At 45.6% G+C, this 14,918-nt stretch overlaps 1 protein-coding gene across 3 annotated transcripts in view; it reads right to left on the reverse strand.

Annotated features, from left to right (window-relative positions):
* Positions 1-14,918, reverse strand: part of CACNA1E (calcium voltage-gated channel subunit alpha1 E) — a gene marked incomplete at its 3' end in the record, with an annotated part of 300,753 nt that overhangs the window by 136,225 nt on the left and 149,610 nt on the right. For all 3 annotated transcript variants that reach the window (XM_082612461.1, XM_082612460.1, XM_082612459.1), the window contains exon 7: positions 6,754-6,857. In XM_082612461.1, the coding sequence (XP_082468587.1) occupies positions 6,754-6,857 (104 nt within the window). The remainder of the gene's footprint in view (positions 1-6,753; positions 6,858-14,918) is intronic.

Here is a 14,918-nt window from a genome sequence, read left to right on the forward strand (position 1 = left end):
CGCTGAGCCTGCGCGTCCGGAGCCTGTGCTCCGCAACGGGAGAGGCCACAGCAGTGAGAGGCCTGCTTACCGCAAAAAAAAAAAAAAAAAAAAAAAAAAAAAGAGATGCGACCAGAAGAATTTCTCCTCTTATACGGACAGTTCACCACTCCCTATTAGTCTTGAGGGCAAGAGGACCTGGACAGTGGGCCTTGGCATCTTCTACTTTGTATGTACCAGGTCACATTGTGTACTGAAGACCAGTGTATGAGAATAAGTACGTGCTTCAATGTAGGTACAGATTAAAACTCGTACCAACATCTGTATGTCAGGATGATATTCTAGGTTAACCACTGGCCAACTTGCTGCAGTTGTGCCACATTGGGTGCCAGTATTCCTGGATGGAGGCCACCTGGTGTAGGTGTATTAAAACAAGTCCCTAACCAGAAGGTGGGAAATTATTACCTCTGGCCACACCTCTGCCAGCAACTACTTGGGGGTTAGCACCTCTAAACTGCCCTCTTCCCATCTGTAAATAAAGATAGTGTCTACCGAAGCAAAGGTGCTCTGAAAACTATGACATGCTTTACATACATGCTCCCTGTGTGCATGTGTAAGCAATCCCTGGCTTGGCTGTCCCTGTCCTAGTTTGGAGACAGCACAGCTGCTCCCCCAAGCCTACCTCCCTCTCCCCAGAAGCCCTGGGAGCAGAGAGTAGAGGCAATGGGGTAAGGGTCATTTTCTGTTTGCATGAGCCTTCTGCCCTGTAGCCCCTGACTGCACTTCAGGATGTACTTAAGCAGCCCTGTTTTGTTTCCATGGAGACAGGAAGCTCTGCTTCTCTTCAAGCCTAAACTAATGGTTTTCATCAAATCCCATTTCCTCTGAGACAAGTAAAAATGCAACACAGCTTCTATCCACATTTCCTGTTTAAATACACTGAAACGGACAAACATACCTCTGAGCCCTCCTCCCACCTAGGCCCATGCCCATGGGACAGGTGCATCCATCACTTCCACACTTGGTGGGCCATAAGCACCAGTGTGGCCTGCCTGCCCCCACTCACCGGACTCTTCTTCACTTGCCCAACAGAGGGGTTCCTCCTTCCATTGCCTTCTCCCTGCTTTAGGAAACCTCGGTACCTAACGTTCAAACTGCCTGCAGGTCACTGGGAACATGTATCCCAGAGATAAAACCTTCAGAGCTTTTGCCTGGCTTATGAGTGCAACTCCCAAGCAACCTCTCACTCGAAGGAGAACGCCTCCATCCCCTCCAGGGGCATGTGAGAATCAGACAAAGCAGGAGAGAGAGCCCATGCCCCCCCCCCCAACCCTGTACACAGAACTAGCTGCTGCCGAACCCTCTGCAGACACCAGTGAAACCCAATACATGTTGAGCATCAGAACGAGAAAAAGAAACCAGGACAGAAATATTCCAGCCCCAGTCTGTAAGGCCCCTATTGTTAACACGCTTTTAAATGTTGGAATTTATTCACACCAGCTGTTCCCAGCTCCTGCTGTCACTTCCTAGGCTTCTCCAGAAGCGCTCAGGAGGCATATGCCATGCAGTTCTGTTTCATCTCCGAACCTGAGGAGGCCGCCTCCCGGTCAGAGAGGAACTGATGGCCTGGCGGCAGGTTCAAGCCCAACATCATAGGCTGCTACTCAGATGATAGCCACCTGCACCTAACAGGCAGAGAAAACGAACATCGATAATATCAAAGGGTGTAAGAGCTGACGGCTACTCCATGCCAGACCTGGGCTAGGCTTCTGCCTGGGAGAGGGATATGGCTATCCCATTTCACAGAGGAGGAAGCAGGCTCAGAGTAACTTGTCCAAGTGCACAATGCTAACAAGCGGCAGGGTTAGGATCTCACCCGTGACTGTCAGATGCCCAAGCTCACATTTCTCCCAACCTCCCATGCTTTCCCACCCAGAGGAGGATGTAGGAGAATTCAAAGATGCAATTCCAAACTAGAGCTAGTCCATCAGAGTGGACGCGGTCAGACAGGAATTGGGTTTCAGGGCAGTGCTTTGTCCCACTTCCAGCTCTGTTACGACACATCCTCAACCCACACTGGAACCTTATCTGGAACATCAATGACCTGTTATTCAATAGGGAGAATCTGACTTGAATTTTCTCAACTAAAACACGGACAAGTAAGGACAAAGAATGTCGGATAAGATTATACAAACAAGAGATCATCCCCTCGGTAGAAACACAAGAAGAAAGAAGTCTATGGTCAGGTCCCTCCTGGGCAGTCATTGAGGTAGAGCAGGTGAGTTGTAGCTATAGGCTATGTGGAGAGAATTACCTATTGAGCCTAAAGGATGTCAATAAATGCTCACTGAATGAGTACATACATAAGAAATCGCATTATGTCCTATGACTCTCCACTCAAGATACACACTATTAAGAACTTCTTCACACTGTCTCTTGTCCTTCCTTCATAACCGTTTCACAAGTCACCCAAGGCTCTTAGTACCACAGAGTTGACTAATATGGCTGTTTCCTCCTTAATCCTGTATCTAGTCTCTCTCCAGGCCAATCCTCCCCCCACGATGCTAGATGAAGAGTCTTATACACTCCTTTCATCCTACACTTTTTGTGTGTGTGCAGTCATTTTAAAATTTAATTCCTATTTTTCTCCAAGTCATGCATGTTGAGTTTTAAAGTCAAAATTTTTTAAAGCTTGCAATGAAAAAATAGCAACCCACTGCCTCACCCCTTCTCACCCCTGAATCTGACTCCCCAAGGCAACCACTTATAACTCTTTTACCTGGTTCTTCTAGTATTCATTTCCAACTTTATAAATATTATACTTACACAACTGTTCTTTCTTGATATTTCAGTTTTAGTTATCACTTAAGGACTTCCCCACTGTAGAACCTAAGATTTTAGTCTTTGACATTCCCTTCTCCTCCCACATCCTTATTCTCCCCCATCCTCTTAAGGCAATTATAGCACCATAGGGGCTATCTCAAAATCCAGTGTGAACAATGTACGTCTGATTGACAGCTGAGCGGTATGGAGTACTTACTTTGCTTATATTACTTTAGTGGTAACACTTCTGTATTTTGTGGAATTCATTGCTTAGATTGGTGTGTGTGTGCAAATACATATAAATATTTATATATTCATATACAAAGTTTTAGAAAAAATTAAACTCTTGTAGGTAGAATAATACACATTGGGAAACATATTAATTTCATTTTTTTCTTAAACATATTTTTAGAGCCCTCTGTCATCCTACTCAAATCTGAACTTCCTGCTCACTAGGCCTTCTGACAGTTATTATCCTTAAGTTCCCTTCATCATCATCCTGGAAATCTCCTTTCTTTCTCTCTAATGAATCCCTTGTTTCCATGAGTCTCGGGTCCTTCTCTTTCTTCAATTAATTCTTTATTTTTAGTGACACACATTCTCCAGTAACTCCTTCAGAGAAAGTGTCTCAAAATATTGCTATTCCATCCTCACAAATAATTGCCATTTTGGCTAGGTATATGCATTCTATCTTGGAAATTTTTTTCCAAAAAATTTTTTAGGAACTTCTCTATTGGTTTCTAACTTTCAATGTCATGGAGATGTCCAAAGCCATCCTAATTCCTGATTCTTTATAGATAAAATTCAGCTCCTTACTAAGCTTTCAGAATATTATTTTACTCAGATGCTCTGAAATGTCATGATTTATCTTGGTGTAATCTCTTCTCAACTGTTATGTTGAGTGCTCAGTTGGCATTTTTATGATTAATTCACTTGTTCCCTTTTTTCTCCACATCCACCTCCCATCTCCTTGCCATACAAACAACCATTACAATATATTCAATGTATAGTTTTTATTTGAACGAATTTTTATGAACTGTATATTATGTGTACCTGTATTTTTAAATTTATGTGGATGGTATTATACTGTTTCCTTCTTGTTTTCACTAAACTCTGTTTTTAACATGTACATGGTCTTTGTTGCTCCTGACTGGCACATAGTATGTCATCCAACAGACACCTAACTACTCTCCTAGTTATAGGTACCCAGATTTTCTCCAAGTCCCCACCATCAAAAACTAATACTAGAAAGAATATCCTTGCACGTGTCTCAACAGATCTTTTAACCTGGCAGTATGAGTTTATTAGTTCTGAGAACATTTTTGGTATTTTTCTTTGTTAATTTCTTCCTCTCCATTTCCCCATTTTCTTTATGGAATTCTTATTAGTTCAATGTTGAACCAATCCTCTAATTTTCTTATTTCTGTTCTACTTTCTGAGTGATTTCATCAACTTTATAATCCAACCATTTATTTTTATTACATTTTAATGTTTTTACATTAATTAATTTTACATTAATATAAATTTTACACTAATATTTTACATTAATTTCCAAGAGCTCTTTTTAACTGCTAAATGTTCTCTTTTTTTAATAGCAATCTGCTGCCTTGTGGATAAAATAATTTCTCTTCTATCTCTGTTGATATCAATTATGCTTTTAAAAAGTTATCTTCCGCTCCCTGCATTATTCATGTTCCCTCAAGTTCCTTTTTCCTATTTTTTTGATTTTGTCTTTTGTGTTGGACCTTTTCTTTGAATGCTGATGACCCCTAGCTGTGTGTTTATATTTAAGAGCAAAGCATAAAAGGCTTACTGGAAACTCCTGCATGAATGGTTGGGGCTTGTAGAATGCTGGGTGTAGTGGTTTGACTGGTGGCCCCCTCCCCCCAAGATAGGTCCACATCCTAATTCCTGGAACCTGTGAATGTTCCCTTATTTGGAAAAAGGATCTTTGCAGATGTTACTAAGTTAAGGATCTTGAGATGAAGAGGTCATCCTGGATTATCCAGGTGACCCTAAGTCCAATGTCAAGTGTCCTCATAAGCGAGAGGCAAAGGGAGATTCTAGACAGAAGAGAAGGAGGCAACTTGACCATGGAGGCAGAGACTGGAGTGACACAGCCAGAGCCAAGGAATGCCTGGAGCCACCAGAGGCTAGAAGAGGAAGCAAAGAAATTCTCCCGTAGAGCCCTTGGAGGTAGCGTGGCCCTGCCAGATTTTGGACCTCTAGCCTCCAGAACTATGAGACAATTTCTCTCACACTTTTAAGCCACCTAGTTTGTGGTAATTTGTTGGGGGCAGCCTCAGGAAACTAATATGGTGAGCCTCACTGAAGGTGAGGGATGGGACCATTTCTCTGATTACCCTCAAATATCAGGATACAGACGTCTTTTCTCTTCAGATGGGTAGTTCCCCCATAGAGGAAGGCTGTGAACTCCTCCATTTTTGAGAGCCAAGCAGTAGAAGTGGGCTGGGACCATGACATTCAGTTTGTAGACTTTCATGTAACACTCCCATTTTCAGTACAGAATATCAACCCCACCCTGATGTTACTATTCCACACTTCTCTGATTCAGCCTCCTCAGAGAGGAAATCTTCTAACTTTGGCTGGTGGGGGGAGGGGGCTGGGTGGGACAGGCACCTGTGAGCAGTGTCTGGGGGAAGAGATCTAAGGTACTGGGGAGAATGCATCTAGGAACTGGGAAAAATCCTCTTGTTCTAGAATCCCCCCCCATACCCCAGCTTTTAGACATACCTGGTGCCTCAATTCCTGAGCCTTTCTAGGGCTGTCATTTTGCTTTTTTCTTGGCATTCCTCACTGGAGGCAGTGTAACCTCAGCTTTCGTGCCACTAGATTAGTTACCATTTACTGTCTTCAAAAGTTCTGTTGACATCTCTCATCTGTTTTCATACCCTTTCCTGTTCTCTTTGTCACTGTGTCCTTTCAATATTTACTTCCTGTGTTAGTGGACTTATAAGAGATGCCCAACTTGGTTCAATCTGCCACGTTTAAAGAGAAGGACCACCTTATAAATTTCCATTTCAAGAATGTCTGCCATTCAGACAAGAGATTACATTCAGTTTTGCTTAGAAAAATGAAAGCCTCTCTAAGGCCCTGTTTTAGCCCTCCTATTTTATCCTTTCAATTCCCAAATGAAATTTCTACTCAAGTTAAATTTGGTTGCATTCTGGTCTCCTCACTCTCCATGATGAATCCCATTTCTTCATGTTTGCTTATGGTGTGGTGCTCAACTTCCTGGAATATTCACTCCCATATATTCTATTTTATTCTATTACATATTTTGTATCCCAAGCAAAATCCCAATCCTTTATGAAACCATTTCTGATAGCTTCAGACTATATAGATTTGTCCCTTCCCCAAAACAAATGAACTGTATCTTATATTAGTCAGTAAAAGAACTCCTGTTCCCTGTTTCACGTGTTTGTGTTGTCTTCTCAGCAAAACATAAGTTTCTTAAAGGCAGAAACCGTGCCTTATACTTTATGTGCTCTTTGCAATGGCATTGAACATTCATACTTGCTAACTGATGTATACTAATTCAAGCCACAAATATGGAATTTGATGTCCAATACACAATATAGTAAGAACCTTTTGAGGGTAAATCCTGTTTCTTATTAAACATTATATGTCTGTCAACCAGCACAGTGTTTGACACAGAAGGTCTCTGCTGAATGACAGAATGAAAGGATGGATGGATAAATGGACTCTCACTAGCTACCATGTTCAAGGTTGTACCAGTCTAAAGATTTTTTAATTCCTAAGAACACTAAAGATGATTAAAACGATGGTTCACGACTGCATTCCCAGAATCTAGAACAGCTTTTGGCACATAGGGGCTGCCCAGTTGATGGTTACATGAATGAATCTGCAAGGAGTCAGGAGCACTAGTTTATCGTTAGAAAGAAGAGGAGAGAGAAACATTTGGCTTACCCAGAAAGCACTCCCAGGACGAGGTTGAGAACAAAGAAGGATCCAATGATGATCAGGGGGATGAAGTACAGCCAATTCCAGGTGGCTCCTAAGGCATCATTGGTCTGAAAGGAAGAAAAATGGTTCCTTAATACTTCATCAGAACCATCCTCCAGGTGAAGGCCTCCGTTCCTGCAGCACATATAGGGTGATGAAAAAGCACAGTGCAATACAGTTAAACACTGCCTCACTTCACTCCCAATTTAATGTGGTTGTAGATTAACTCATGTTCTCCATGTACACTGTGAAGGGCACCGTGTCAGCCACACGTAACATCCTGAATTGGAATGGTCTAACACCCTCACTCAGCAGGTAAGTGAACCCAGAAAGGTAAAATACTTTTCTAAGATCATGCAAATAATCACTGGTTTTACAGTGTTTGGTGATGTGGGTACTAAGCCTTTGTACTCTAAACTGGGCAAGTTCTCAAAGGACAGAGGCAGGCTGTGTCCATCACTTTATTCCAGGGATGCTGGCAAACACCTTCACAGGTTGCTTGGGAGAGATTAATGTCATCCAAATCCTGCTCAGCTCGTGACCCTGGGCTCTAGCTTTCCTGCTTCCATCATAGTCCAATAGTACAGAGCTAGATCAGGCCTGGCCCTGGGAAGGCTCTGGTAAAAGAAGGAATAAATCTAGATTTGAAGAGTGATCCCTTGTTCTCTCTCTAATGTGAACACACAGTGAACTAAAAACTGCATGGAAACCCATATTCTGGATTCTTATACCACAAGTGAGATGCAAGGCCCTTGAATGGTAGGGGGCTGAGGGAGGATTATATGACATGTCTTAGCCAAAAAAAAAAAAAAAAAAACATAAAGCAACTCTCAGTAGGATGTCTCATTAAGGACCTTTAAACAGTTTTGGAGAATTCTGAAAAGTCCTAACACATGGACCTCTCAACTAAGCTTTGTCTCCTCATGATATCAACCCCAAATCTTCCCAACAAGTCCACCTGAATTGCATTTTACATATACAGGGCTTTGAATCACCCCAATCCCACTCCACCCCTCACACACAAACTTTAATACCTGTTTGAAACTCAAAAGTTTCTGCAAAGATATCTTATTCCCAATTCACTGGAGAAACAAGGCCATCCAAATCAAATGCCATGCCTAAAATTCACATGCTAAATTAGTAAAATGAAGATCTGAATTCGGAATTTCTATTGCAAAGTGTTTCTTATCCCCGTGATTTACCTTTTTCTCCTCTCACTACTAACTTTGCAAACATATTTTGATTCATTGTCTTCCTGCTTCCCATGGACTTCTATGACATTCTATCTTGTTTTTCCCCAAATTATCTCATTTTCCTTCTGCCTCCCATTCAAATATGTCAGCCTATAAAATATAGCCTCCCACTGATCATGGCAGCTATCACCGTACAGTAGATTTTTCCATTAAAAAATAGCTTCTAAGGCAACCTCTTTCACCAAGCTCGTGTCTTTTTGTCTTGCCCCTATGCTGTTCAGAGAGATACATTTGCAAATGAAGCAGAATAAAAGTCAAAAACAAACAAACACCTTCTGAACTGTATGAACAAAAGCAGAGACCTGCCAATTTCAGTGTATAAGATCTAGGCTCTTTGGTTCAACCAGGGCTGGTCAGTCAAGTGTAAGCAGGGCAGATTTGGGTCAGACTGCAGAGAAAATTTCTCCTGATATCAGAAGGAAGATGCAGAAGAACTAGATGCCAAGGGCCACAGGGGGTTTTAATGGACACAGGAAGCTATTTTTTCTGAGATAATTGAGACATGGTTCTTCCTGTGAGCTACAGGATGGACTGAATGACCTTTGTATAACTACCTCTATCTTTATCCATGACTATAAATGCAACATTTTGTAAAGACTGGTTAGCGCTGATGGTTCACCGGTGGTGCTCCAGATAAACAAGTTTCATTCACTCCATGGCTTAGAGAGTCAGCCCCACCCTTAGAGTTCTTTGGCAGCAAGAACTGAGTCTGCTCCCAGCACCCAGATCAGGGCTCAGTTGCCAATAAACATTAGTTGGTGTCAGCAACGGCAATGATGAAATTGTGACTTTTAATCTGTTTTTGGTCCCAGGAGTGACTGTGCTACGTTTTGAGGATGGTTAGAGCAATTTCAGTTGGGTGACTATTTGCCAGGGATGCTGCACAGTGAAGAACAATTCCCAAATTGTGTTCTCCTCGTTGCTAGCGATCTGTAAGATGTTCATGTGTTCTGTGGAAAATGAGCTTCTGGAACCAAAGAAACTGGGGAAACACAGCAGATTATATTTTCGTGTCAGCCTGTGAGAAGACCCACCCAAAAGGAACATTATTAACTTTATTTCCTCCATCATTTCTTACACTTCCTTGATTACAAAACCTCCTTTTCAACGGCAATCTATTAACATATCAGGAAATACAGCCTGTGAAATACAGGGAGAGAAGGACTTCCCTCACAGGCCCTGAGTCTGGAATGTGCTTCCCCATTCTCTAAAATACTGCTGATGGAGAGTGTCCTTTTACTCAGTGTGCTGTGAGAATGTTTTGGTTTCTCTGTAACCTACATTAAGGCAAGAGCCTTCACTGTCTGCTCATTTCTGTATCTGGCATCTGACAAAGTGTCTGGCACACATAGATGCTCAACCAATCAATAAATGACCACACTTTGAATAAGATGATTCTCGTGTTTAAAATATGCCAAACCAAATTCATTCTGATATTCTCCCCAAGCTTTGTCTGAATTGCTTTAAAAGAAAAAAAAAAAAAGTCATCCACCATGGTACTGGGGCCTGTTGGATGAGAAGAACAGAGGAGAGAGGGAAGAGAAGGAGAAAAAGAATATCTGGGAGGACCCCAGCACCAGCGGCTAGGGGGGGTTAATAACCCTAGGGGGTCATTAAGGATGACTGACAGCTTAAAAGGTTCTTCTGGAGAAAGCAGCTTGACAGCTCCCCGAGATTATTCACAAACCTTTTAATAGACTTGCCGTACCCTCTCTACACCTTCCGCCTCTCCCTCCAACTTCCTCTTCCCTCGGCCCCTCCTGTTCCTCCTCTCCAGGTGGCCTCACACCCTCACCTCCCATGCCCGTCAGTGGATCAATGACAAGGCCACCAGGACAGGGGAACAAACCTCAGCAGGAAGTGGGCAAGCCTAGGACTTCATGCTTCCCTCCTCCAAAATGGCAAGGTTCTTTCTGATGCTGATCAGAGCTTCAATCTCCTTCTGATTCATCATTATTAAAACCTTAAAACTGTCCAATGTAGGAGAGACAACTATTGAAGTGTCTTTTGAGATGAAAAAAGAAGAAAGTAGTCGACAACTCTGAAGGCAGCAAGTGCCCTGATACCATATGAGGTGGGAACTCAGGAGTGCCAAGCAGAAAGGTACCAGTTCAACCTCAGAGTTGTGACTGTGTTCCCTCTGGGGTGGGCATGTGTGTCTGGGACACAGCAGGACACGGGAGAGAGGAGGGGCTACCTGTGTGAGAGGGAGAACCTCTCCCTTTCCTTCCCTCTCCCCTGTGCCCCCTGCTTCTGTGACTCTCCCAAGCACCTTGCCTGCGGGAGCATCACACTTCATTCTCCCTAGCAACTCTTCCTTCAGGGCCAGGGGACAGCTGTGCTAAGTACTCTTTGCAAGATCCCGGGGAAGGAGACCTACAGCTTTCCAAACATGGTCCACTGGATTCTCGCCCCAGGAGAGTGGACCCTTCCCTGCCCAGACCGCTATTGTGGAGCAGCTAAAGTGTAAATCAGCCCCTCACTGCAAAGACGGCTGCACACAGAGTACCAGCTTCCTCCTCCCCGCCATTCATGGAACACCTACTCTGTGGCAGGCAGTACATGAGAGCGCTTTTCTTCGGGGCAACGTCCTCTTATTTAAGATGCTGATTCTCCTCCCACCGACCCGGTCAAGCCCCTAGACTTGGCAAGCAGGCTGCCCTCCATGTCTCTCACCTGCTGATTCCCTGAGTGACACACACACACATGCGCACACATGCGCACACGTGTGCAGGATGGGGCTGATGACAGAGAAAGCAGTCGGGGGTGGCGGCCCACCCTGCACAGGGAGTGCTCAGCGGGTACCAGGCCTGACACAGTGGGAATGTGTTCCTTTGGGAACCTGCCTGACTGGGGGTGGTGAGTGCACCCACTCCCTGCGTAAACAGGCACACATGGCAATTATCACACTAATCTCCGGGTGATGGGGGAGATGGTGGAAGGCAGGGTTGGGAGGAGGGCTGCGAAGAAGGATGGGGATGGAGATGACAAGAGGCAGCGGGTCCCTGCCCAGCCCTGGCCGGGGTGCAAAGGCAGTGCTATAGCCCCCATCCTTGGAAGCAGGTCTCCATCAGGGTTCCACAAGGCTCTGCAGAAAGCAGGGTGAAGGGCCTCCTCTTGGATGTCCACGCCTCTCACAGAGCAGCTCTGACCAGGGAGGCTGAATGACATATAGCTGAGCGGGGAGGCTGAGTGAATTGGAACTGGGGAAAAAAACGAGGATACTTATTCCAGGGTCCTTTCAGAGGAAAAACAAAAAGGTCTCTCAGGTACACCTGCTTCCCAGGCTGGAGGTGGCACCCACTGGCAAGCCCTGGCCTGGCCTGCCGCAGGCTCAGCCTGGGCACCATCGGCATCGTGGGCAGGATAATTATTGGCTGTGGGAGCTGTCTTGTATGGTGCATTTGCAGATCCGTGGCTTCTGTCCACTGGATGCCAACAGCACTCCCCTAGTTGTGACAACCAAAAGTGGCTCCAGAACTGCCAAAATGCCTGGGGGCAAAAATGGCTTCCAGTTGAGAACTGCTGGCCTAGAGGCTCTGTCTCGGAGAGAGAGCTTTGGAACTGCCAAGTGAGCTCAGGTCAAGGGAGGGCTGGAGCAGCCACCCTGGGCTGTCAAAGAGGCCAGGCCATTCGTCTCAGCAAAAGCATCTGTCCAAGGCCTCTGCAGACCATCCCGGGGAGAGAAAATTCAGAGAGGGCAAGAGGTGGAGGAAATAAAGTTAACAATGTTCCTTTTTGGTGGGTCTTCTCACAGGCTAACACAAAAATATAATGAGGAGGCCAAAGACAATTCAACTGCTTACCACCTTCCCTGAGGGTATGACGCCTGGTCATCCGGCACTGCCCAGCTCACTTGCCTTGCCTGGGCCCCTCACTTCATTCCAGCACCAAGTGTACAGCTCCTTTTCATCCCCAGGGACTTGGGACTCGCAGTCCATGTCTCAGAGCCTAAAGGCCATATTTTGTTCAACAAATTTGTGGACCATGTACTAGGCAACAGATATTCTCCTAAGTACTGGGGATAAATGATGAACAAAACTGTCTCAGGCTCTGGCCTCCATGAACTGGTATAATGGGGAGACCCACATTAAATAAGTGAGCTCACACATACTGTGCGGCTTTAAACCGAGATGAGTGTGATGAAGGGACCACCGGGGAGCCGACCCACAGGTGCGTCTGATCTGGTCCAGGGGGTCAGGAAAGGATTTGCTGAAGCTTTCAGAGTAAAGAGTCACATGAGAGTCTAAGAAACTACCTTGGCAGGAGGCAGCAGAGGTCAGAAAGGCAGAGAAAAGGTTTATCATGGAGGTGAAAGAAAGAGGAGGAGAAGGTTAAGATTAAGAAGTCATAAAAAACACAGTCATTGGGGCTTCCCTGGTGGCGCAGTGGTTGAGAGTCCGCCTGCAGATGCAGGGGACACGGGTTCGTGCCCCCGTCCGGGAAGATCCCACATGCCGCGGAGTGTCTGGGCCCGTGAGCCTGCACGTCCAGAGCCTGTGCTCCGCAACGGGGGAGGCCACAACAGTGAGAGGCCCGCATAACACAAAAAAACCCCAAAACACAAACAAACAAACAAAACCCCACAGTCATAAAAAACAAACTTACGGTTACCAAAGGGGAAAGGGGGGTGGAGAGGGATAAATTAGGAGTTTGGGATTACCATAGACACACTACTATATATAAAATAGATAACCAACAGGGACCCACTGTAGAGCACAGGTAACTCTACTCAATGTTTTGTGATGGCCTGTAAGGGAAAAGAATCTGAAAAAGAATGGATATATATATATATGTATATGTAACTGAATCACTGTGCTAAGCACCTGAAACCAACACAACATTGTAAATCAACTACACTTCAATTAAAAAAAAAAAGATTCAGAAGTGTCAAGAGGTAGGGGACACGTGAGAAGAAAAATGAGGGAACTCCTGCCTTCCTGCGATAGCAGCCCCCGGGCCCCCGTGTGGATGTTGTACTGAAACATACATGAATCATAAGCGCACTCTTAGTGGATTTTTTCAAAGCGTACATAACCGTGCAGCCAGCACCCAGATAACCCCAGGGCTTCCCTCACACCCCTTCCTAGGCACCATCTCCCTTCCCTCAAATGTAACGTTCTCCTGACTTCTATAACCATCAGTTACGTTGGCCTAATTGGAAAATCACATCTGAGCATTTCCCGGCATGTCCTGAGCCATCCCCATTCCCTCTTTGCTCAGGGACTTATACTCAGAATAGCCCCCTCATACCCTGCCTCCTAGCCCCACTCCCTGTCCGGCTCTCAGCAGCCTGGATGTGGCAGATTCTGTGCTGCCTCCATCAGGTCTCCTTTACCAGCAAGTGTACCCACCCCCCTCCCACCAGCAGCTCTGAGTGTTGGCTGCTAATGGCTCACACCTGGATCCTCCTGAGATGTTGGCCCCTGGCTGACAGACCCTCCTCATCTGGGAGTTTATGCCTGTCCACGGGGGGCAGTGACCTGGAACCAATAACTCACTGATGCAGGGGTGTCAAGGGCCCAGCCCCTCCACCTCTGCATGGGACAACTTCTGTGGTGCAACTCACTGTGGAGCCGCCTGGGGGATAAGACTGAGGCTAAAACGTCTGCAACCACACCTTTGCCTAGTATTTTCTCCTGACTTATTCTACTTCCCTCCTATCGGTACAGGTTTCTCCCGAAAGCAGTCCATAGATAAATCATTGCCACAAAAATCTCTGTCCCAGAGACAGTTTATAGGGAACCTGACTTAAGGCATTAAATCCCTTTCTCCTCAGGGTTTTGACCAGCCTTACAATGCAGGTAACATCCTGCCCCTGAGTCACACAGATAGATGGTGGATGGTGTTTCTAAGGGCAGAGTCACTGCCCTTTGACCACACCCACATTTTAGCGAAAGGACACAATGCCCACCCAGCATACCATACAACCACTGGGCAAGTAAAGCTTGTGGATCATGCAATCTGGTTTCTTGTATACCAGGAATGCTAGCCACAGTCTTGGAAGATTATGAGAACACACTATCCAACCCATCAGTTGGTAGAAGAGGAAACCAAGGTCCAGGCGAGCAAAGTGAAGGGGTCCCAATCTAGAACCACAGTGGGTCAACTTCTTGAGGACACTTGACTCTCCATATCTCGTTGGGTTCCAAATCTCTTAAAAGCAATCCTACCCATACTGTCACCACCTTCTAGGGGAGAACCACAATAAAGAAGAAAGCCAACACTAGGATCTGGCAGCCAGAACATGAAAGCTGTCTTCCCAGTCCCCAGGCAAGAAAGAAGGGTGGGGGGAGCAGGTGAAAAGAGTGAGGACAGAGAGCCCCGAGTGCAACACAGCCACCTGCTGCCACCCAGAAAGGACGTAGAACCTGTCAGTCCTGGAGGCAGGGCATTTCATTCTGTCTCAGATCCCTGAGCATATCTAATGAATATGCTAAGTCTCCCCACACAAACAGGCTCCAAAGGCAGCATCTGGCTTAGCCAGGGGCCTGTGATAAGTAATCAAGACTCTCCACGCATTCTGGTCCTCCCAAACCCTCCCGGACTTGATGGCCAGCAGCCACTTTCTCCACTTGCCTGGACTGCCAGTGACCGTCACTGATGCAGCAGTGCCTCAGCCCATATGCAAAGCACCTCCAGGAGGACTTCCTATTGGGCATTTCACCACCTATTCTTCCCCTTCTCTGACTAGTGGAAAAACAGAGCAGGACCAGTCAGCCAAAGAGGAGAAGCAGAAAATAACAGCTCTCCCACCCTGGTCCACAGGCAGTGGCATGATTCCAATGAGACCACCCTTGGGAGCTCTGCTCAGCATCACGGACCAGTAAGCACTGCCTCATTTTGGACGTGGGCGGTGATCACCACTGGTGCTGG

This window comes from Mesoplodon mirus (assembly GCF_964341445.2).
Source record: "Mesoplodon mirus genome assembly, chromosome: 3".
Lineage (NCBI taxonomy): Eukaryota > Metazoa > Chordata > Mammalia > Artiodactyla > Ziphiidae > Mesoplodon > Mesoplodon mirus.